Raw genomic sequence first — 25,037 nt, 5'->3', positions numbered from 1 at the left:
TATTTTATTTAGGAAACTTCATCAACCTCAGCTCCCTCTGGCTCAGGCAAATTAGAGTCCTTCTCTTTTGCAATCCCACAATATCCTACGAAGAGGAACCATTTGTGGCTGGTGAGTAGGGTGTGGCCAGCAGAAGCTCAGGACTGTGAGGGGCGTGACAATCAGGGCTAGGTTCTTGGTTGATGGGTGGGGCATGGTACTAGAAACCTATGGCTGCTTGGCAGGGGCGTGGCTAGTGGAGGCTCATGATTGATGGGTGGAACATGGTACTAGAAACCAATGGCTAATGGGCAGGGGTGAAACTAGTAGATGCTCTTGGCTAATGGTTAAGGCATGGTACCAGAAGCCTATGGCTTTTAGTTATGGTTGTGGCTGGTGAAGGCTCTGGTAACATTGAATGTGGTTAGCGTATGCTGGTGTCCTGCTGTCTGGCCAACTCTAAAGCATAGGCTGCCTGGTCTGTTTCCTGTCGTCGAGATGTCGGAGCTGCTACCATCCATTTCCTCCTGCACCCCAACTTCCCACGGGAGGACTGTTCAGGCAGAATTTCAAAGTTTTATGGCAGTTTTTACAGAAACCACAGAGAAGGGACATCAAGTGATGCTGATGAGCAAGGGGTGAGAAGGGCAGTGGGTAATGGGTTTGATGCACAAATGGACAAGAAAATGCAAAAATAATAACTTAGGGAAAGCAGAAGGCTGTGAGGGTGGCAGGGTCACCTAAGGTCGCAAGGAGTGGGCAGCACTCCCCGTTCCCCAAGGATGTCTTTTTTGGGCAGGAAACATCAACAGTAAGAAAATGCAGGTGGCCTACCAACAGATGTATGGCCTGCAAAGTTAAAAATGCCCACCCAGCCCCCCTCCCACCCTCCCCTCCACCCCCGCCCCCCAACAGGCAGAGATGTGGCAGCATTTGCTGGCTTGTAGCATTGGTCCTCTGGGACCCTCGGTCTCCTCTTCGAGGGTCCTGCCCAGATTGGCTGGCACTGAGAGCAAAATAAACCTTCTAGACTAGAGTATTTTCGTTAACCCTTCTAGAATACTGTCAGGGGAGGTCAAGTGGGCTCCCTTTGATTCTCAGTCTCATCCACTAAGCCGGTTCTCAAGGCTGAGTGAGTCCTACTGCCCTCTCAGAAGGGAAAGTCTGTCAACGCCCCTTTCCCCAAGACATGCACCCTCCCATGCCCCCCTCCCCAAACACACTATATACACACACAGGCTCCTCCCTCCAAGGCGTGGCTAGGCTCTCAGAGGTAGTGGAGGGTGAGTAGGGCGCTGGAATGTCAGAAGTAGTGGGTTCAAGATGTGCCTCCTCTGGCTAAGCCTGGGGGACAGATACTCCAAACGTCCCTCCTCCATCTCCAAGCCTCTGAGTGGATAAATCAGGGAAGGTGCGTGCCTTTCTCCCTGCCCCCCACCCCACACAAACCCCTATCCCTTTCCCTGGGGCCTGCAAGGGAGCTCCCTGAGGGTTGGGGTGGTAAGGGCAGAGATGGATGGCGTCCTGGGATGGCACAGCCTCCCTCTGAGGTACCTAGGGAGATGTTCTAAGACCTGGGGGCACAGGTGGAAGTTCGTGGCTTGAGGGAGGGACACGAGAAGATAGAATCAGGCTCGGTGTCTAGGGAGACAGAGAAGTAGTGTCTGGCCAGGGGACTCGGGTTTAACTCACAAAGGAAGGGCTAAAGGGGATGCATCTGAGAAGGGAGGGCAAAGGATGGGATTCCAGGGGGAAAGGGAGGCTGATCCCAGGAAGAAGGCTGAGGAGGAAGAGCCTAGGAAGCGCCCAGGCTGAGTCTGGGTAGAGAGACCGGTGGGTCCAAGAGCAAATGCCACCAAGTCCCCACACTCAGGGCGGTGGCTAGGGCCCTAGAAGCCCCGGATGTGGCAGTAAGCCTCCAGGCTGGAGAAGAGAATGTAGAGGAACCAGAGGCCCAGGAAGAGGGCGGTGGTGGCCAGCTTGGGTCCCCGCGGGCCGCCCAGCTCGCCGCCGATCTGTGGCCGGCGCCGGTACAACAGCACTGCGATGCACACGAAGGCGAAGACGGTGAACAGCGTGACCGAGAAGGCCAGCGTGCCTGCACGCACCTCGAAGGGGCGACCCTGCACCGCCCAGTACACCGCTGCCACCGACCAGGCCACACCCAGGCCCAGGAACACGTTCACAGCATTGGAGCCGGTCACGTTACCGATGGACGCGTCGGCACACTGGTCCTGCAGCGCGGCCACCTTGCTGGCGAACGTGTCTACAGGGACAAGACAGAGGGGAGGGGGGTGCGGTGTGAGAGGCTGCGTGACGTCCCCAGACCATTGCCTACTTCCTTTGGGATCGGTCTTCATGCAGTAAGCTTCACTGTCTGTAGAACGCTTCTTTGGGACTTTTGTGCAACCAGTAGGCTCCACCGCCTACTCTCAATGGCATCCAGCTTGCTTTTTGTAAAGCTGGCATTGAGCTCTCGTCTAGGGGCTCACTTTTTAACTTTGGAGGAGCTGCTGCTGCCCAGCCCTCTTCCCATCACAGCCCGTCAGGAAACAGCAATGGGTCCCCACATGTGCGCTCCCTGTTGATGATGGCATTTTGTTCCAAATGTACTATCCTTCCCAAGAGGTTTGCTGGGGTCCAGACAATCATGGCCTCAGCCTCCCTACAGGACACAAGGCACTGCCCTGTTTCTGGGGCATGTTCACCCTTATACTGTCTGCTCTCTACTCTCATCTGAGTCGATTTAGCCAGGGTGGTATGCATACCTGCACTCCTAGCACTTGGGAGGCTGAAGAAAGAGGATCACTATGAGTATGGGGCCAGCCTGGACTACATAGTTGATTCCAGGGCAACCAAGACTACAAATTGAGACCCTATCTCAAAACAAAAACCAATAAACAAAACAAAACTAAAACAAAAAACGTGTGGTGGTATATGCCTATAATCCAAACACTTGGAGGTAGAGGCAAGATGGTCAGGAGTTCGAGGCCAGGTTCTTCTACATAATGAGTTCTAGACCAGCTTGGACTACCTGAAACCCTCTATAACAAAACAAAACAAAACAAAACAAAACAAAACAAAACAAAAGGTGAGATGGCTCCCTGGGTGTAAGTATAGCATATGGATCCTCGTTTGGATCCCAGTGTCTATATAAAAGGCTGGGCATTGAGCTGGTAAGATGTCTCAGCGGGTAAAGGCACTTGCCACAAAGCATGATGACCTGAGTCTGACCCCTAACACCCACATAGTGGAATAAGAATGCCTTGAAGCTGCTCTCTGATCTATGTCCATGCACCTCTGAGAGGGTTCCACCACCCACCACACGGAACTATGACATCACCTGGGCAGGGCCTGTCTCTATGGAGCTCCCCACACACAATGGGTTTTGTGAGGTTTTCCAGGAACACTGAGACCATTTCCAACCCCGGAGGGCCTCCCCTTCTTCCTAGAGAGTCTGTGACTGCTTTTTATCATTTCCTGCCACTTTAGTCCCCTGTGACCCCTTCCCTGGCCGCTCTGGGGTGGGGAAAGCCAGCACACTATACCCACAGGGCCCCTCCCTGGCCCTGGCATGGTTTTCTACAAAGCAGCCTCACGAAGTGTTACCAGGGATGGAGGTGCCCAGGGCTACGAAGACCACGGCATTGACTGAGTCCTTGAGGCCCACGGTGCATCCAAAGTGTGAGGCCAGGTCTCCGATGAGGGCAGTGAGCACACCAATAACCAGGATGCAGACACCAAAGCAGGCCCAGCCATTGCAGTACTCCGTGGGTGGAACGCAGGCGAATAGAACTTTCCAGAATACCGTCAGGAAGTGCATCACGTAGTCAAAGCAGGATGGCAGCCGCTCCTCACGGGGTCCATCCTCATCCTCCTCCTCGTCCCCTGTGGGCACATGACCCAGCTGGGGCACACATCATGCCTCAGACTTCCTTGCTTACACAGCTCCATTGTTAGGCTTCCAGACAGTTCCACATGAACTGCTTTCCCAGCATGCCTTGCAGCTAAGAAAATGTTGGTCTGAGATGAATATATTTATTTTCTCAGAATCCCTTGCAGCTAAGAGAGTGTTGGGCCCAGGTAAATGTAATTTCCCCAAATTCCTAGCAGCTAAGAGTATTGGGCTGAGGGAAGCTCATTTGCTTTCTCAGATTTACAGCTAAAAAAAATAAATATTGAGCTTAAGAAAATTTGGTTTCCCAGAATCCTTTGCAGCTGACAATGTTAGAGAAAAGTAAATATACTTACTTTCCCAGAATTCCTTGCTAAGGGAGTGTTGGGTCCAGGTCAATTTACTAACTTCCCCAGCATCCCTTGCAGCCAAAAGAGTGTTGAGCACAGATAAATCCATTTACTTTCCCAGAACCCCTCAAAGCTAGAGGAGGCCATAAATCTCTTTCTAAAATCACTCGGTGTCTCACAAACCCTGACCACTAGAGATGACCATGTCTTGAGCTAAAAATAGTCATTTCCTCAAAAGTCCTCAAAACCACCGACAGCCATCTGTACAGCTAGAAATAATCACTGCAGTGGCCTGGGGCTCTGGCTCAGAGGTAGACTGCCTGCCTAGAATGTGAAAGGGCCTGAGTTCCATCCTTAGCATCATGGACCAAACGCACACCAAGATTTCACAGTCGCCTTAACACAACTGGCTTTCCCAGAGTCTCCAGGAGCAAGATAGAGACAAACACCCAGCTAAAATTAGCTAAGCTCCCAGAATTCCTTGAGGTTAGTAACAGCCATGTCCTCAGATAAAAATATGCACTCTCGCCGGGCGTGGTGGTGCACGCCTTTAATCCCAGCACTCGGGAGGCAGAGAGGCAGAGAGGCAGAGAGGCAGGTGGATTTCTGAGTTCGAGGCCAGCCTGGTCTACAGCGTGAGTTCCAGGACAGCCAGGGCTATACAGAGAAACCCTATCTCGAAAAACAAACAAAAAAACACTCTCCCAGAATTCCCCTGCTTGTAGTAATGCTAAAATACATAGTTTCCCATAATCCCTTGCAACAGTGGGTCACTCTCTCCTCTGCTTCTCTGGAAATAAGACAAAAGGAGAGATTCTGAAATGTTCTAGCTCCCTTGGTACAGGCACCCTGCATGTGTTTATATTCTGAGCTTTGCAAAGAGTCCCATCCTGTCCTTTACTGTGACCAGATTGGCTTTTAGTACCCAGACATTTGTGTGATTTGAGAGCCTAGAAGTATCTGGAACCCTCATCCTGAGTTGATAAGCAGGAGGTGATGAGTGTGAAACAGAGCAGGCTCTCGGGTGCCAAATATTATAGTTGGAAGGGTGCTGGTAAGGAAGGTGGCCAGCGGCCAGCAGGCAGGAAGACAAGGCAAGGCTAAGCCAGCTGCCAAATCCTGAAGCCACATGCCAGGGTTTGCAATTATAAATCCCCAAGTTTTCTCTCTAAGAAGCAGGAGATCCCTTGCAGCAGTGGAGGAAGAGCGGGGCCCTGCCCCCACCGTCGGACACAACATCCAGCTTGCTCTCTCTTTTCTAACTTCTTACTTAACCGCTGGCTAGCTGAAGAAATAAAACCTTGACTCTGTGCGTATCCAAGTGTGCTTTGTGGTTTCTGAGTTCTTCAAGACAAAACTTTTAGTTTCAACCACAAGTAAAATGGAAATCAGAAACAAAAATGGAAAACCCAGCAGACACACCCCAGCCTTTCTGGCCCCACCTACTTTCTATGTTGTTCCTACTAGGACTGCGGACTTGACACTTTGAGGTGCAGGGGCTACTCTGCAATGATGAGGGCAAAAGTTTAGAATAAGAAGGCAAAAGAGGAGCCAGACCCAGGCATGCTGGGCATGTGCTTAGTCTCAGTACTTGGGAAGCAGGGGCAGGAGGATACCTGTGAGTTTGAGGCTGGTCTACATGGGCTGTTCAAGGCTAACCAGAACTACATAACGAGACCTTGTCTTGATAGATAGATAGATAGATAGATAGATAGATAGATAGATAGATAGATAGATTGATTGACAGACAGATAGACAGACAGATAGATAGATAGATAGATAGATAGACAGACAGATAGATAGACTTGTTGTACCTGAACTGTACTGAGACAGCTGAGGCCAGTGCAGACAGGCAGACTGCCTCACTTAGAGTTTTCCTTCTCTGCTCCAGACTCCACCATGGCTTACTACTGCCCTAGCATCCAGACTCGGCTGCTCTCTAGCATCATGGCCAACCCCTTTCTCATACCCCAAGTTAATCACCATCTCCAAACATTAGACTTGCATCCTTGGTGTTCCCTCTAAACACTCAGACTTCTGTCCTTGGTGTTCCCTCCAAACACCCAGACTTCTATCCTTGGTGCTCCCTCCAAACACCCAGACTTCTGTCTGTAGTGCTCCATCCAAAAACCAACACTTCTGTCCTCAGTGCTCCCTCCAAACACTCAGACTTCCATCCTTGATGCTTCCTCCAAACACCCACACTTCCATCCTTGGTGCTCCTTCCAAACATCCACCCTTACTTCCAGGCCAGGCCTGAAGCTTCATGTGGGCTCATGGGGTCGCTCCTCCTATGTCTGTCGTCCCTGGGGTTGTCACTGTTTTGTGACATGTCTGTCTTTTCCCCTGTGTAGTGAACTCTACAGGGCTAGAGCCAGGGCCAGGGCCAGGGCTGCCTCAGCCATTTCTTCATCTGGTCTCCCACACAAACAGCGTCTCCCTCAGACACATTAAAAATTGTGGCTTCAGAGGGCTGTGCCAACCACACTGGCATCTCTATGCTAATCTTGTATCTCCACAGCCCTAACTTTGAACTTCACCCAATGTTTCTTTTTATTTTTTACATTTATTTGTTTAGAGAGAGAGAGAGAGAGAGAGAGTGAGTGAGCATGTGTGTGTGCGTGTGTGTGTAAATCAAAGGAAAACTGCAGGAGTCGGCTCTCTCCTGCTACCTGAGTCCCAGGAATCACACTTGCGTCATCAGGCTTGGCAGCCGTCACTTTTACCTGCTGAGTCACCTCTGCCTAACATTTTCTTTAACCATCATTCCTGGCATATTAGTCTCTCCAGTTGAGGCCTCCCAGAAGGAAACTTGGTACTATGTATGAGAGGGAGTCCTGAATTTCAGCTTCAGAGCTCATAAACTGTTTGAGAGATTTGGGGCAGCCCTTTCCTCTATCTGAGCCTCAGTTTACCTATCTGTGACACAAAGGGCCCCGTGTAAATTTCCAAGATAGAATCCGTGGATTCAGCGGCCATTGTACTTCTGGCCACACGAGGGCGCCGTAGATCCGCGGGAGAACTAAGAAGGGTGAGGCCCACAAGCAGGTGGGAAAGAGTCAGGTGCCCTGGTGACTGTGTCCATGGCAACCGAGGAGGGATGGGTGTAGGGGTGTGTGTGTCTGTAGACCCACTGCTATTTCACTTATCTATCCTCTAACTTCTTAATGCTACTACGGTAAAGTCGGGGTTGGTCCCCCACCTACCTTGTGTGGAAGGCGAAGCTGAGCCTTCATCCAGTCTCCCAGCAGCTGGGACCACTGCAGTGTCAACTCTCTCCTTTCTGTTTCCACCTGCCTCTCCCTTTCTGGCTCTCCGCAAAGAGATGGGATGTTCATTCTCTGCCCGACAACTGCTCCCCATCTGCTTCTTCACCAACCCCACTCCGTGTCCTTTTGTGTGTCCCTTTGTATCTCTGTCTCTTCATTACCCCCCTTCACTTTCGCCCTGTCCCCTTAACTTACCTGCGCTTACAGTAACTGCCTCTATAAACTGCTCCCTCCATGAGTGAGTCCCAATCACCAAGGCCAGGTTCGTTTTCTTTATGAGTTTATCCACCGTGTTCTAGGAAAGAGAGGGTGAAGGGAGCAATCAGTTTCACAGCATCCCAGGGTGGTGTGGTTGGGGGCTGTGGGGCTGTCTCTACATTCCCTGTCCAGGAAGGTAACCATGTGCGTTCCACAGTGCTGAAGCTGGACCCCTCGGTGGTCCCCACCTTTGAGATTTGCATTGCTTTTCTGAATCTCATCTCTCCACCTACCCACCCAACATAGCTCAGGCCAGGCTTCAGGGAAGGGAAGGCCGGGGAAAGTCACCTTAAAATCATAAGACTCCTCAATGATGACCTCAAGGCGATTGTTCTCCCCAAGAACTGGCTTGCCCATCTCTGCTATCCTCTGGGCCTCCTCCTGCTCTGCAGTCATCTTCTTGTCTCCATTCCCTGCAGCATGAGGGATGGAGGTTAGATGCTCAGGAGGTATGCCTAACAGGGCCAGTAACACTCTCTTCTGTCTGGGACATTGGTGAACTCGTCCAGCTCCCTCTAACCACCTGCTCCCTCAGCCCATGAAATTCTAGGAGCACACTCTGGGTTCATATGTCGGAGGGTGTGTGGCCTCAGGCGATGCATTACTAGCTTGTCTGCTTCATATTTTGTACATCGATGGGTACCTATCTCATATAATCCCAAATGCCACTCTAATGTCATGCACCCTGCACCCAGCCCTAGGCCTCACTTCCAGTTCCACTCCTGGATATCACTAGCAACAAAACTTGGCTATGTGGCAGAGATAGCTACCAGTTCACCCAAGTCTGTGAGCAAATAGCTGGACTATATCCCCCAGCATTTCTTGCAGCTGGGTACTGCCATGTGACTGAATTAGAGGCAACAGCATTGTGGAAGAAGTGATGGAGTGGTGAGCCCCTTCAGGATCTCCCTTGTGGATCTGGAAATGTTCTTGCCCAATTGCCCACAGGCAGTAGAGACAACATCAAACAGCTCAATAGCAGGTGAAGGCACAGTATGGAAATGTCACACAACGAAAGAAAATCACGCCGGGCAGTGGTGGCGCATGCCTTTAATCCCAGCACTTGGGAGGCAGAGGCAGAGGCAGGCAGATTTCTGAGTTTGAGGTCAGCCTGGTCTACAAAGTGAGTTCCAGGACAGCCAGGGCTACACAGAGAAACCCTGTCTGGGGGAGGGGCGGGGGGGGGTTAGAAAAGAAAAGAAAATTACCTGCATCAAAGGAATACTCACAAACTTTGACTAACAACAAATAAAGTACTGAAGCAATCACTTGCTACTTTTTTTGGGTAACAAATAGGCATTGTTAGACTCTTTTGTTACATCAGCTTACAGGACCTCTCAAAACATCTTAATCTCAGGCAAGTCCTGACTGTATGCTACAGTGCAGATCTTGCTTCTAAACTGTCACTATATCCAAGCTACTGGCTCCTACCTCAACTCCGACAGCCAACTTGGTATCATTTCCTTTTTTCCCCCTCCTTGATGCAGTGACTGTTTTGAGACAGGGCCTCTATATATCTCTGGTTGACCTCAAACTATTTAGACCAGGCTAGCTTTCAACTCACAGAGATCTATGCCTCTGCCTCTGCCTTGCCTCCTGCCTCTGCCTCTGCCTCTCTGCCTCTCCTCTCTCTGCCTCTCTGCCTCTGCCTCTCTGCCTCACCTCCTACCTCTGCCTCTGTCTCTGCCTCTCCTCTCTCTGCCTCTCTGCCCCTCTGCCCCTCTGCCCCTCTGCCCCTCTGCCTCTCTCTCTGCCTCTCTGCCTCTCTCTCTGCCTCTCTCTCTGCCTCTGCCTCTGCTTCTGTCTCTGCCTCCCTCCCAAGTGCTTGGATTAAAGGCATGGGCTACTAAGTCTGTCTTTTTTTCTTTCTGGTAGCTCAGGCTAGACTCAAACTCTCTATGTAGCTGAGGATGACCTTGAGCTTCTGAATCCATCTCTTTCATCCCCCAAATGCAGGGATTACAGTCCTGCACTACCACAGTGCTGGGATGGGACCACTGGACAGGCAAGCCACTGACTGAGAGGTCCTCAGCCTTCCTGACCCCACTTCTAACTCAAAATCTTCAAATTCCAACTTCCATTTTAAAATTTAGTGTGCGTGTGTGTGTGTGTGTGTGTGTGTGTGTGTGCAGGTATGCAGGTGTCTGAGGAGGCCAGAAGGGTATGTCAGATACATGGAGTTACACATGGCTGTAAGCAACTCAGGGTGGATGATGGAACTGAGCTTGAGGCTCCTGGAAGAGCAGCCAGTGCTTTTAACAGCTGAACCATCTGTTCCACCTCAGTTTTAGCATAAACAGCGACTCCAGTTCTAATTTAACCCCACCTTAATCCTGGACTGCAGCCTCCATTTCAATTCTTGTCTTGGCCCAGCAGGAAGATGGATCTCATGCCCCAAACCTACCCTGTGACAGTCCTAACCAATGCCACACCGATTCATACATGCCACAAACTCAAATCTGATTTTACAACTCAGTGTCTGCAATCTTTGATTATACTTGCCAGCTTGAATGCCACAACCCATCCCAGTCCCAGCTGGCTCCAATCTTTTCCCATCTCTCACCTCCAACCTGCCCCAAGCCCAACCCTGGGGCTGCAATGGTTCCTCCCCTCCACACCCAGAGGTCCCTTCACTCACCTTGGTTGAGTAGCAGAGCTGGGGAGAGACAGAGACAGGGACACAATGAGAGAGTCGCTTCTCCTCAAAGCTCAGGCTCTGAGCCCCCCGGGGCCCCCAACCCTAGACCCCCTGCTTCTTCCCATAGCCACCTCTTCACCCCTCACCTGAGATGCCTCGCTTAAGCCACTGGGGCTGGCCCAGCTCAATGAAGAAGTTGTCCTTCTTCTCATACTCTTCGTCATCCACTATCTTGACCTGAAGAGTTTTCCTGGGGTGGGGGAGGCACAGTGCAGAAGGAAAGCGTAAGTCCCTCCAACACAGCTACCTTAGAAATGATGTCACTGGCTGCTGGGGGAGTTTAGACAGTCACTCCTTTAGGGTCATGACTTTGTCCCCACTTGTTAGAAACAACCCTAACCCCAAAGATTCAACATGTCTGGGTCCTGGAAGGAGCTGGGATGATGGCTCAGTTAATAAAGAGCTTGTCATGAAACCATGAGGACTGGAGTTCGATCCCCATCTCGGCAGGATGTCATGTCTGGGGGGGGGGGTAGAGACAGGCCATCCAGCCTAGTCTAATTGGTGAGCTCAAGACCAATGGAATCTGTTTCAAAAGAAGTGAACAGTGTCTCTGAGGATGATGTGTGAGATTGCTCTCTGCCCTCCACACATATGAGCACACACATGTACACATTAAGGAAAAAAAAAAACAAAAACAAAACACTGGGTTTGAAATCCCAACTACTTGAGAGGCTGAGGCAAGGGTGTTACCATAAGATCAAGTTCAGCCTGAGTTACAGAGAAAAGGGAAAGAAGGAAGGAAGAAAGGAAGGAAACATTTAAGTCTAACAGTACAAAATACCTGCAGCTTCCCACCCTCCGTTCTGACCACATTTGGAAGATCAGCCTAATGTGCCCAGTTTTTTTCCAGCATCTCTGTTCCCGTGGTAACCAGGGTGAGGCAAGGAATAGTCCAATGTTACCTGTCCCCTTAAGGCACTGAACCCACGTACCTCCTACCCCTCCTTGCAATCTCCAAGCCTCACACCAAGGAATGCTCACAGATTGGGTGCCAGCAACTCTTGGCTAGAGGAACAGTGTATGTAGCCAGCCCCATAAGGCCTGGCCCCAGATCCCAGCCACACAAACACCCCACCCACGCAGTCACCAATAGAGGAAGCTCCACCAGTCACCCGCCCACATGCACAGCCATCCCCCTGCAGCGCATGATCTCAGGGAACAGATGCCTGTTCGTTTGAGAGACACCCCCAGCACAGCCTGAGACAGACACTGTCACCCTGTGAGACCCTTTTAATGCTCCTCCATGGACCTTGCTCTTTTGTTATTAAATTACTTTTTGTTTCTGTGAGACAGTGTGTTACTATTTAGCCCAGGCTGGTCTAGAACTCACTAGGTAGCCCATACTGCCTTGAAATTCACTACCCCCTGCCTCTGTTTCTAAAATCTGGGGTGTCAGGCATGTGTTATCACTCCAGGCTTAGATTCCTCTCTTTATACCACTGGCTGTCTGTGTACACTCCCCCACCACGTGTCTCTCTTTGCATGTCAGCCTCTCTGACCACCATCATCTCCCTGCCTTTCTCTTCGGCTCTGTATCTCCCTGCCTTTGTCTCTTTCCTGTCTGCCCTTTTTCATCTGTGTTCTTTCCTCTTTGTCTTTGTCTCTCAGGGGCTCCCAAATGAAATAAAGTTAACACAGTGATGCAGAAGACTTCTAATCAGGCAATAATTCAATCACCATGTCTCAGCAGGTGAACCTACACAGCACACAGAGACACGGTCATGTAAGGACAGACACCCACCTCCACACTTTGGGTTTAAAATTATTTACTTGAAACAGGGTCCCCTGAGCTGGAGAGGTGGCTCAGCAGGTAAGAGCACTTACTGCTCTTCTGAAGGTCCTGAGTTCAAATCCCAGCAACCACATGGTGGCTCACAACCACCAGTAATGAGATCTGATGCCCTCTTCTGGCACATCTGAAGACAACTACAGTGTACTTATGTATAATAATAAATAAATCTTTGGGTCAGAGCTAGCGGGGCTGACTGGAGCGAATAGAGGTCCTAAAAATTCAATTCCCAACAACCACATGAGGGCTCACAATCATCTGTACAGCTACAGAGTACTCACATACATTAAATAAATAAATAAATAAATAAATAAATAAATAAATAAATAAATAAATAAATCTTTAAAGAAGAAACAGGGTCCCATGTAGCCCAGGCTGGCCTCAGACTCCACGTGAAGGCCTGGCAGTGTGGCTCAGTGAGTGAGGGCACTTGCCTTGGAAGCTCGGTGATCGAAATTTGATCCATAGAACCCATGTAGAAGGTGGGAAGAGAAAAGGGACTCTGTCAAGTTGTCCTCTTGTCTCTACATTTAGGCTGTAGTCCACACACACCATGCAAACACCGATAAAGAAATGAAAACTCAGACTTGATGTGTAGACAGGGCGAACTTGAACACCTGATCCTCCTCTCTTCACCTCCCAAATGCTGGGACTAAAGATGTAGGTTACAATGCCCCACTGATGTGACGGCACTGGGAATGAACCCCAGCGCTTCAGGCATGCTAAACACTCTACCACCAGGGCTACATCCACTCTTTCTGTTAAGCAAGTTTCCACACTGTAGCCAAGGCTGGCCTTCAACTCGTAGCAACCCTCCAGTCTCCAGTCTCATCTGCTGAAATTACGGGCAACCAAGACCGTGTCCAATTGAGCTTCAAAATAGTATGCCGACGGGCCTCTGGAGTGGGTCGGGCGCTGTCCGCGGTGCTGAAAGACCTCATCTGGGACTGCGGGTCTGGATGAGGAGCGTCTCCCAAGACACACTGGGCTCCTCAGATTCACAAACAGACACAGTGACACACTGACACAGTGGCATACACTTTGTCATGCACTCTCTTAGACAGCCCACAAACCGCTAACACAGTAGTCAAAGCTTGGTGATGGGTATGCCAATCAGTGCTCTGACAGGCAGCCTAGGAGAATCCCAACTGAAAGGACAGTGAGAGACTCGAGCTAGACAAGGAGAGGACTGACCTGAGATCTTAGAAAATAGCTTTCCTCCCAGGTTTCTGAAAATTCTATTTTACCCCTAAGACTCCAGTCTCTTTACCTTCTCCTTTTCCTTTATTTCTCGATGACCCCGGTTCTCTGGGTCTGAATCTTTCCCTATTTTCTGCTCCCATTTTTCTCCTTTGCTTCCTTCTCTTTGTGTCTCTCTGTTTTGTCTTTGACTATCTCCATTAAGTCTCTGATTCCTCCAGTCTCTGTGTTGATCCTGCCCAGGCCTCCACCCCAGCCTGGTTGCTTTAAAGCTCCTCTAATTAGCGCCTGCCCATCAGAGGAAGGATGTGTTTCCCTAAACGCTAATTAGCCTCCTGTTCTCTTGTCTCCTGAAGCCACAGCTGGAAGCTTGGGCGGAGGCGGGAGATGGGGGAGGACAGAGGGTGTCCCAGGCTGGGGAAGCCTCGTGGGGGAGGAAAGTCCCACAGAATTGCAGCAGCAAGAAGGGAGAGGGTTAGACGATCAGAAGGACAAGAACCATAAAAGGACAACTCTGCCATACCCTCTGTCTCTAGAGTTTGGCTAGGGATGATGACAGGGCTCCACTCCAAGCAACCGCCACCCGTCCACCTGCTCATCCCAAAGAGAGAAATATGGAGAGCAGCTTAGGGCTTCTGATTTAAAGCATAACCCGATGCAGAAAGAAAGACTGAGGACTGAGCCAAGACTCCAGAGAGATATAGCCTGGGAGGTCAGAGATACAGGGACTGGAAAACCATCATCGGCCCGCTGACGGCAAAGCAGAAGCCCCACGGCTGGAGGGAGCGCGTGGGTGGCATGAGGAGGGAGCCAGCCGCTGCGGGGGCGGTGGGAGCGGAGGAGCAGCGCTGGTTGTGCTAGGCAGGCGCGGGGGAGGTGACTCTCCAGGGACTCGAGCCCAGGGCCCAGGGTTTGCAATGCCCTGTCCGTCTGCACATCTACAGGACCTATGTGTGAGAATCCAGTCTTCAGGAATCCATGCCCCATGTCTCCCAAGTTCTGTTTCTCTTCTCGGCTCCCTGGGTCTCCCACTGTTTACCAGTTCCTCCAGTATCTCACAATTCTCACATTTCAGACTTCTCCCACACATAAGGCCTCACCCACCATTGGACCACGACTTCTACTCAGCCAAGCAACTTTTCTCTAGGTTGGCTGGGCCATGGCCACCTACAAACGCTCCTTTCTAAAGCCCCTCCTCCACCTGAGACTCCCCTCCTTGTTTCCACATCCCAACTGACTTTCAACCAAAGACCACCCAGGCCCCGCCCACTCTCAGACTCCTCTCCCATCTTCCCAGTCAAATTCCATTTTTTTATTTTTTTAATTTTTTGGTTTTTGGTTTTTTGAGACAGGGTTTCTCATAGCCCTGGCTGTCCTGGAACTCACTTTGTAGACCAGGCTGGCCTCGAACTCAGAAATCTGCCTGCCTTTGTCTCCCAAGTGCTGGGATTAAAGGCGTGAGCCACCACGCCCCGCAAATTCCATTTTTCAACTTGGGCCCCATTCAAATCCTTCTCCTTCCTAAAGTTGTGCTAGGCAGACTCCGCAGGGTGGCCAGTCTCCTCAACCCTGTCTCCTCCCATCCATAGATTGGCCATGATCCTTTCTTAAGCCTTGCTGCCCTTTGGGCACTTCAAACTTTGTCTCTGCATGGCTCCTCCCACTGTCAAGATCCTATCTTGTCTCTTTAAACCTAAGCTTGACTCCATCCCTGGCTTGACCCAATCAGATTCTCTTTCTCTGCATGCTTCCCCCTCCCCTCTTGCCCCTAGCCACCCTGCCCTGAGAATTCCCAAGCCCCCACCCCATCTCTACAGCTCCTCACAACCTCCTAGTTAAGTCCATTTCACAGGACCTGGTACGCTGGTGACACATCCAGCCACATCCCCATCTTTTCATTCAACCAGGGCCATTTGTCAGATCCAGCCCGCCTTAGCTCTGTCCCTTCCTTCAGTCAAGGCCATTTCTCAGACCCCACTCATCTTGGCCCTGCCCATCTCCACCAAAGACTATTTCCCACGCTCTGCTCTCTCCAATCCCCAGCCTAATCATTCTTCAGGCTCCACCCACTCCCAGCTAAGACCCTTCCTTAGAAGCCCCTTTCACCCTGGCCCCACCCCATCGCCTGCTAAGGTTATTCTTGTTTGTTTGTTTGCTTGTTGGGGGGTGGGGGGCAGGGTTTCTCTTTGTAGCCCAGGGTGTCCTGGAACTCACTCTGTAGACCAGGCTCACAGAGATCCGCCTGCTTCTGCCTCCTGAGTGCTGGGATTAATGGCATGAGCCACCACCGCCAGATTTAGGGCTGTTCTTCAGGTCAACTTTACCCTAACACCACCCCACCCCACTCTCAGCTAGGGCTGGTTCCTCAGGCCCACCTCCGCCCCTTCTCAGGCTCCGCCTCTCTCCCACCCGTACTTACATGGTCTCATCATCGCCGAACTCCAGCTCTCCACAAGCATCCTCGTAATGTACACCACCGCCACGGGCCGTGCCGTCCACTGTGCGGTAGGGGAGGCGTACAGTGCCACGGGCGCCCGAGCTGCGAACCACGCGCACATCCACAGTGCCCATGCACTCGCTCACATGCAGCAGACGGTCCTGGAAGGAGAAGATGCCTGCGTGGTCGTCGTCCAGGATGGTGACAGTGGCCAGCAGCGGCGCCACCAGCCGCCCCTTGGGCCGCCCACCGCCGTCGGGCTCGAACATGCCCTGAGCATCGCCCACACGCAGGTTCAGCAGCCTCACGAAGAAGTGCTCGTCCTCCTCGAAGATGTCGTCGTCGATGATCCCGATGCGCAGGTCCTTCTGCGTCTCCCCGGGCTTGAACACCAGCGTGCCCTCGCTGCAGACGAGAACCAGAGGGGGCCATCCCTATTATGTGCATGTGTGTGCAATACCTGCCTAGACCAGAAGATCTCCAGTAGCTGGAGGCACACAGTTGTGTGCCTCCCTGCATGAGTGTTGGGGCTCTGATCCAGGCCTTTTGGAAGAGCAGCCAGTGCCCTTAACCTTTGAGCCATCTCTCCAATACTGAAGATAGGCCTTATTGTCCTCAGCCTTCAGGTTCCCTTAGTATCTGCTGAAGTGGGAGTTTGGTGAAAAGCAAAACCCCTCAGCTTTTAGATTCTGCATTTGTAACAGGCTCTAGGGGCTGTGGGCGGTGCTGGGTTGAGTAGCAGGGATTTTTTTAGGGACTTTGGAATAGACCTTGTCGTTCTTCTGACTTAAGATAGATAGGCAGATAGATAGATAGATAGATAGATAGATAGATAGATAGATAGATAGATCAGGGCTGGGTAAGATAGTCCAATGGATAGAAGTGATTGCCACCAATCTTGATGACCTGAGCTTGATTCCTGAGATTCTCAAGGTGCAAGGAAAGTATTGACCCCACCCATAACTTGTCCCCTGACCTTCATGCATGCACACACTAGGCATATATACAACTACAAATAAATGTAATCTGGGGACTGGATCAGTGGTTAAGGGCACTGGCTACTCTTCCAAAGGACTGGAGCGTACTACATACACACACACACGCACACGCACACACACACATACAGACACATACACACACACACCACACATGCACACGCACATGCACACACACATATACATACACACACACCACACATGTACACACACACATGCACACATACACACATGCACACACGCATGCACAGATGCTCAAAACCATTTATAACTCTAGTGGTGCCAAGCATACAGTGGTGTGCAGACCTATGTGTAGGGAAAGCACCTGGACTGGAGCCCAACACTCATGCAGGGAGGCACACAACTGTGTGCCTCCAGCTATGGGGGATCTTCACTCATACACATAAAACAACAAAAATCATTAAAAAATGAAACTTAAAATATAAAGAAAAATAAAACAAACAAACAAAAACCCTCATTAAACACTGTGCATGGTGACACAGCCACACCCCAGTCCCAGGGGTGGGGGGATTGTAAACACATGTTCTGTGGGTAAGCTACCCCATGCTGACTCAGACGTTAGTGAGTTCGGAACCCTGTAGGTGAGGAGCTCAGTACCTCCTTGGATTGGGGCTCTGGGACTGGGAAGTGGAAGCCAGCACTACTGTGCTCAGTTTTATATAAAAGGATGTTCAGGAAAATCCCAGCTTGGTGGGGGGGGGACATAGGGAACCCAGGGTCCTGTAGAACTAAGAATAGAGGGATAGAGGGATAAGGGCTCCTTGTTACTGCAGTCCTTGCCTTGACAGACACTGTCCTTGGTGGCTCCTAGTCACGTGAGTCAACAGGCTGTAAGCCGGCTGAATGCCCTCCACCCTCAGTGTCTCAGATGCACAAGGGAGCTAATAGCAACAGATGCCCATTTGGTGCTCTTGAGGAGGGGATGGAATTCATACAGAAGCACTCGATGAAATTTAGCTGGATGTGGTGGCTCACAGCTGTAATCGTAGCACTTGGGAGGCAGAGGCAGGAGGATGACCAGTTGGAGGCTTGCCTGGGCTATATAGCCGGAGCAGTCGCCAGCAAAATAAAACAAATTATCTGGTGATATTTACATATTAATGTTAGAATCCTAGAAGTGTACAAGCTGGGGTTGTGGCTGGGTTGGTAAAGGGCTTGCCTAGCAACCACAATGTCCTGGGCTTCATCCTCAACACCGCATACAACAGGTATGTACGTATAGTGTTGCATGCCTGCTATTCCAACACTCAAGAGAAGCAGGAGGACGAGGAGTTCAAGATCACCCTGTACCAAAAGAGCAGTCTGGATGACCAAAGATTTGATCTAAAAACAAATTCTAAAATAAGATATTTGAAATTCCAACTTAAGGGAAAGCCGAGCATGGGGGTATCTGTATCTTTATCAAACAGTCTGACCGGACCCCACCAGCAACAAAGGAGCAGTCATTGTGCACCTGTAAAGTGCACCAAGGATCCAGTTTTCCTTCCTTGGCCTCCTGCAGAAAGTACACACAACTTAGTCTCTGTGTGCGGAAATATGAGGCCAACTCAAATTACAGATAGTTCTAGGACTGACCCTAGCTTCAAATGCACTGGGGATGGGGAGGAAGCTAAGGGGACGGCCCAGTGGCAAAAGTGCTTACTGCACAAATGTGAAAACCTGAGTTCAGCTCCCGAGAGTCCACATAAATGCCAAGTGGACATGGTGGGCCAGGTTTACCTCCAGCCTCAGAGGGTAGAGACTGGATTCTTGGAGCAAGCTGGATAGGAAGACTAGCAATATCTACACACTCTGAGTGATGGGAGAGCCGATCTCAGCAATGAGGTGGAAGAGAGATCAAGGATAGTTTCCAGCATCAATGAACGTGTGTACTGACACATGTTCAAACATTCCTATACACACATGTGGACACACCACTCAACCACACATGTGAAAGTGGAAGAGGACAGAAACATGGACACCAAACTCATGGGAGGTCTCAGAAACATGCAGAATGAAGGAAGTCATTGAGATGTGGCATTCAAGTGACATGTGTGCTCTTGGGTTCAATGGGAGGGGAAGGAGGGCAATCTGCCAGAGCATGCTGTGGGGACCCAGGAAGATGCAAGCACCCTGGAATTCATCAGGTTGACTCTGCTAAATTTCATTAATTAAAATAAAATAAAATAAAATAAAATAAAATAGCATGCTAGGCAGTAGTAGCACACACTTTTGATCCCAGCACTTGGGAGGTAAAGGGCAGGCAGATCTGAGTTTGAGGCCACCCTGGTTTACAGAGTTGAGTTCTAGGACAGTCAGGGCTACACAAACAAACAAACAAACAACAACCAAACAAACAAAGCCAGCATGGTCCAGAAACAAGAGGCACAAATAACTTGTGAATGTTGAGGAGAAAATCTCAAAGGCAACTTGCCTTGCCCAGAATGGTGTCTGGTACATTAAGAGGCAGGAAAGTGATAACCAGCACTTCCTCCAGGTGGCCAAGAACTTGATAAAACTACACACATTACAAAGGTCTGTCTGTGCACCAAGAACTGCAGGCAGCTGGGGCAAGGTGGGAAGCAGTGTGGTGTGGCTCCATTACCACAGGGCACACTATAAATGTGTTTAAGCAGCAGGGATGCCATTTCCTCTGAATAACAAAATATTTCATAATGGAGTTTGAGTGTGGCTTAGTGGTTACCCTGTCTAGAATCCCCCAGTAAAGGGCTTGGGACATGGCTCAGGGAAGTCAAGGAATGAATGATGACTGGATCATGAATGAGTGAATGATGAATGAATGCATTCATACACTGATGTTACAGATCTGCATATAGAAAGGAAGGGAGACTTTAAAGGAAGTGCTGAGGCTCAGCCCTCCCTTCTTCTCATGTGACCTGCCCAGGACCCACCTGAACCTAGACTCACCTTTGCTCAGGACCAATCTAGACAATGACCCACCTACTTACACTAATACTTACCTGGACCTGGGACACACTTGTAGTTGGGACCTATGTGGGCCAGAGAACCTCCAGAACCAGGACCCATCTGTACTTGGGACCCACCTGGGCCTAAGAGGCACCTAGATTGGAACCCACCTGGATCTTGGTCCTACTCATAGTTGGAACCCACGTGAAGCTGAGAGTGACCTGTACCAGAACGTACCTGTACTCATAATCGGAGCCTGCCTTTGCAGAACCGTCCTCGGTACGGTAGTCCACGTAGAAGGTGCTGTTGCCCTCACCGCCCTGGCAAGCCACGGACAGCAGCACTGACCCGCAGTTCTCCAGGCAGTGATAGAGGCTGGGCTCAAAGAAGATGCGACTGGCACCATCGTCCTCATCATCGGGGGCACCATCGGTGGCTCCCGGCCTGCGGGCAGCATCCGCAGCGTGTCTGCGCAGCACATTGCCTGCACCTGTCATCAGCCGCGTGGCTTGGATGCGGTAGAAGGCGCGGCTCTTCTGCTGGTGCAGCAGTGCATAGTACTTGGCGATGCCCATCAGCTGCTCCAGGTCCTTATCCGGGTGCTTCTGCTTCAAGTCCTTAAGGATCTGGATGACCTCGCGCCGGCTGGCATCTAGTTCACGCGCCTCAGCAGGACCTGTGCCCAATGCGCCCAGCTCGCCAGGGACCTCAGTGCCCACGAATGTGCCATCCAGCTCGATGCTCTTGGGTGGGTCTCCCTCTGCCCCGATGATGATTCCACTGCGAGGGTCGGTGCGGTAGCGCTTGTACACGTACTTGTAGAAGAGCAGTCGCTTGTCCGCCATCCAGGCGAACACCACACACACCGGGAAGAAGATCAGTGTGAGCAGAGCCTCCCACACCTGAAGGCAGCAGACTGTGAGTGCTCTACATGCTGTTCTCCTGCTCATCCCTGTTCACTTCTGCTTCTCCTATGCTTATATCTCTCGACACACATACCCATCTATCACACCCATCTTTGTGTCCACCCACATATCCACCCATCCATCCAATACCCACATCCACCCACCTATCCAACCATCTCTCTATATTTGTGTCCACCCACCCACCCACCCATCCATCCATGTGTCCACCCACCTATCCATGTGTATACTCACTCGTCCATCCACCATCCATTTATCCTCCATTTATCTATCCATGAGTCATGTACCTATCCACATATCTCATTCATCCATGTGTCCATTCATCCATCCACCCATCCACCTATCCATCCATCTACTTATCCATCCATCCATCCATCCATCCGTCACCCCACTTCCACTCACCTATTTATCAACCCTATCTGTGCTATCTGGTTTAATATCAACTTGACATAATCTAGCATCCTTTGGGAAGAGGAAATCTCAATTGAGAAGATACTCCCAGTCAGACTGGCCTATGGGCACACTTTTCAGGCATTTTCTTAATCAGTGATTGATGTGAGATGACATAGCCCAGTATGGGTGCTACCTCTGGGTACATGGTCCTGAGGTATACAAGAAAACAAACTGAGCAAGCCAGGAAAAGCAGGTCGGTAAGCAGCACTCCTCTATACCCTCTGAATCAGCTCCTGCCTTGAGTTCCTCCCCAGACTTCCTTAGATGATAGACTGTGACTTGGAAGTGTAAGTGTGGTAGTTTAAACAAGAATGCCCCACCCCCAGGCTCATAAGTTTGAATGTTTGGTCCCCAGTTAGTGGAACTGTTTGGGTAAGATTAGAAGGTGTATCCTTGTTAGAGTATGTGTAGCCTCACTGGAGAAGGTGTGTCACTGGGGATGGGTTCTGAGGTCTTTCTCTCTCTCTCAGCTGTCTTTGGATTAGGATGTAAATCTCTCAGCTACTGCTACAGCACCATGTCTGTCTGCTTCCTGTCACGATGATAATGCAATAACCCCCTGAAACTGTGAGCAAGCCCCCAATTAAATGCTTTCTTTTATAAGAGTTACTTTGGTCAAAGTGTCTCTTATAGCAACAGAACAGTAACTAAGACAGTAGATTAAGTAATGCTTCCCTCCCCCAAGTTGCTTTTAGTCATGGTGTTTTATCACAGTAATATAAACTCTAACTAACAGACCACCCATTGTCTGTTTTCCATCCATCCATCCATCCATCCATCCATCCATCCATCCATCCATCCTATCCCATTCATGCATCCATGAATATAAGCATGTATCTATATAGCCAGCCACCCACCCATCCTCCAACTCACCCATCCTCCCTGTACCCAAATACCCATCATTTATCTATCCCTGATCAACTCACACATCCATCTACCTATGTATCCTTCCTTTGTCCACACATCCACTTGCCTATCAATGAAAGCATTCACACAGCCATCCATCCATTTGCCTATTCACTCACTCACTCATGCATTCTTCTGTGCCCCTATTATTTATTCCTCCTCCCTCCTTCCTTTACCCTCTCCTTTCCCCACCTCATGCCAGCTTTAATGGCCTAACTCTTCATCTCTGCCTCTCTGACTGTCTCTTCTCTCTGCCCCTTACCCTAGCTGGTGTTTTCAATCTTCCCTCTCTTATCCCTTCCACTTGTTCCTGTTACCTAGGTTCCCTTGTCTCTATGTCCCCCCACCTTTTTTTAAAAATCTTTTTGTAGAACCCAGCTCTCTCCCTTGAAGAGTTTTCAAAGTTTTTCTCCTCTGCCCTCTCAGTAAGTGTGCCTCTTCAAATGTCATGTGCTCTTTGCCCATCTCACTCCTGGTCTTCTACCCACTGAGCACTATACCTTGCTACATATGTGCTAGACAAGGAGACATTCTTAACCTCCACCAAGTGACAGATTTCCCCACTTGTGGTCCTGGATTATCAGGGTCAGAGCCTGCATCTCTTCCTGAGCTTCCCCCTACATTTCCTTCCTCCTCTTCACCTGAAACACATGTGCTCTGATCATGACAATCTTTCCATCTCCCCATGCTACCACTGGTGACCACAGCTCCAGCCAGCCTCTCCTTCCTCAGAGTCTGAATGGCTCTCATGGGCACGACTGACTCTGAAGTTCATTTCCAGGAGCTCTAGATCTGCAGCTATCATTTATTTTTCATTCCTTAGATGCTGCACCATGTCAGGAAGCTCTGAGGAAACCTAGTGGTCTCGTGGTTAGTAAATGAGGGCCACCTCTAAGCTGCAGCTGATATGCATGTCCCCAGCATAGAGCACCACCAGCTCCTGACACATGAGAAACACCTAAGAGGTGAAATGATCTGGCACATTTTAGTGATTGTAGCAACATGGGAGGCTTAGGCTAGCCTGGAAAACTTGGTGAAATCTTTTCTCAAAAAGCTCGGGGTGAGCCAGGCAGTGATGGTGCATGCCCTTGATCCCACACTTGGGAGGCAGAGGCAGGCAGATTTCTGAGCTCGAGGCTAGCCTGGTCTACAAAGTGAGTTCCAGGACAGCCAGGGCTATTCAGAGAAACCCTGTTTCAAAAACCCAAAAATCCAACCAACCAAACAAACAAAACAAAAAAGCTCGGGGTGGGGGAGCAGCTGGACAGATGGCTCAGTGGTTAAGAGCACTGACTGCTCAGAGGTCCTGAGTTCAATTCCCAGCAATCACATGGTGGCTCACAACCATCTATAATGGGATTCAGTCCCCTCTTCTGGTGTGCTTAAAGACAGGCTACAGTGTACTCATATACATAAAATAAATAAATCTTAAAAAAAAATAAAGCTCAGGGGATAAAGGCACATGCTGCCAAGACTGCCACCTGGAGGTTGATTCCCAGGACCCACATAGTCGAAGGAGAAAACTGATTCTTTCAAGTCATCCTTTGCCTTCCACCTGGCTACCCATGTACCCTTGCACAAATATCAAGCTTTAGAGGGGTTTAGTTAGGTGTGGTGGTGCATGCCTTTAGCTCTGGGGAGACAGAGACAGGTTGATCTCTACAAGTTCAAGACAGGCCAGAACTACATAGTAAGGCCTTGTCTGAAAAATGTCTATATATACATTAGGTTTTAAGAAAGAAATGGATGGAGCTGGGATGATGGCTTAGTGGTTAAGAGCACTGGCTGTTCTTCCAGAGGACCCAGGAGATTCAATTGCCAGCACTCACATGGCGGTTTGCAACTACCCAAAACTCCAGTTCCAGGGATCCAGCATTCTCTTCAAGTCTCTGCAGGCAGCAGGCATACATGGTGCACAAACATGCGGTAAAACACTCATACACATAAAATAAAAATAAATAAATCTCCCCGCAAATGGCTTCATGGTAGAATGCTTGCCTAGAATCTACCATTGAAGGGCTGGGACAATGGCTCAGCACCACCTGCCTAGCATATGTTTTTCAATCTCCAATATGAAAAACAACAACAACAACAACAACAACAAAATGGGCAGTGGTGGCACATGCCTTCAATCCCAGCACTTGGGAAGCAGAGGCAGGTGGATCTCTGAATTCAAGGCCAGCCTGGTCTACAGAGCGAGTTCTGGGACAGCCAGGGCTGCACAGAGAAACCCGGTCTTGAAAAACAAAACAGAAAACCAAAAAAATATTTTTTTAAATTGAGAGAGAGGGAAAGAGCACATCTGTGCAGTTGCCTAAGGAGGCCAGAAAAGGGCATCAAATCCCTTGAAACTGGACTTGCAGGGAGTTGTGAGCCACAGGCACTCCCCACTGCTAAGCCATCTCTCCAACTCAGAAGGCTTTCACATAAATACCCATAATGCCATCTTTCTCATTAAAGGTAAAGAGGAAAAGACGGAAGAGTATTTCAGATGAGGTGGTCTCCCAAGTTCCTTACAAATAGGTCTGAGAAAGAAAGAGGATTTTTCATTTTTTATAACATTATTTATTTACTGTTATGAGGTGGGAGGGGGCATGGAGTCAGAGACAAACTTTTAGAAGTTGTTCAGGTCATTAGGCTTGGCTACACAGCACCTCTACCCACTGAGCAATCTTGCCAGTCCAGAAAAAGAATCTCTCTCTCTCTTTCTCTCTCTCTGTGTGTGTGTGTGTGTGTTTGTGTGTTCATTAATGGAGTTTCTCCATTAATCAGCAAAAGCCCCCAGCCCCTCCCACCTCATTTTCTTCCCTGAGTATAAATAAAAAGTCCATCTAGACCTCTTCTCCATCTGGACCTGTGGTGTCCTCCATCTTCCTTCTACCTTCTACATCACAGCCAGCTTTTATGTCACCTCCACTCTGCTGCCCCCTACAACTTACCCACAGTGTCTAGAA

The 25,037-nt window shown here is 49.9% G+C and overlaps 1 protein-coding gene across 2 annotated transcripts in view; it reads right to left on the bottom strand.

Moving 5' to 3' along the window:
- Positions 1-535: 535 nt before the first annotated feature.
- Positions 536-25,037, bottom strand: part of Slc8a2 (solute carrier family 8 member A2) — a 30,809-nt gene continuing 6,307 nt past the window's right edge. Inside the window, exons 3-10 of one of the 2 annotated variants that reach the window (XM_021166777.2) lie at positions 20,039-20,703; positions 15,861-16,283; positions 10,536-10,639; positions 10,390-10,407; positions 8,040-8,164; positions 7,689-7,788; positions 3,589-3,867; positions 536-2,245 (exon numbers count right to left, since the gene is read on the bottom strand). In XM_021166777.2, the coding sequence (XP_021022436.1) occupies positions 1,869-2,245; positions 3,589-3,867; positions 7,689-7,788; positions 8,040-8,164; positions 10,390-10,407; positions 10,536-10,639; positions 15,861-16,283; positions 20,039-20,703 (2,091 nt within the window). In that variant the 3' untranslated portion in view covers positions 536-1,868. The remainder of the gene's footprint in view (positions 2,246-3,588; positions 3,868-7,688; positions 7,789-8,039; positions 8,165-10,389; positions 10,408-10,535; positions 10,640-15,860; positions 16,284-20,038; positions 20,704-25,037) is intronic. The other variant, XM_029480078.1, reaches the window with a different exon arrangement.

This window comes from Mus caroli, chromosome 7 (genome assembly GCF_900094665.2).
Source record: "Mus caroli chromosome 7, CAROLI_EIJ_v1.1, whole genome shotgun sequence".
NCBI classification, from domain to species: Eukaryota; Metazoa; Chordata; class Mammalia; order Rodentia; family Muridae; genus Mus; species Mus caroli.
The sequence above is the reverse complement of the archived record's forward strand: the minus strand, read 5'-3'. Positions and strand labels throughout refer to the sequence as shown.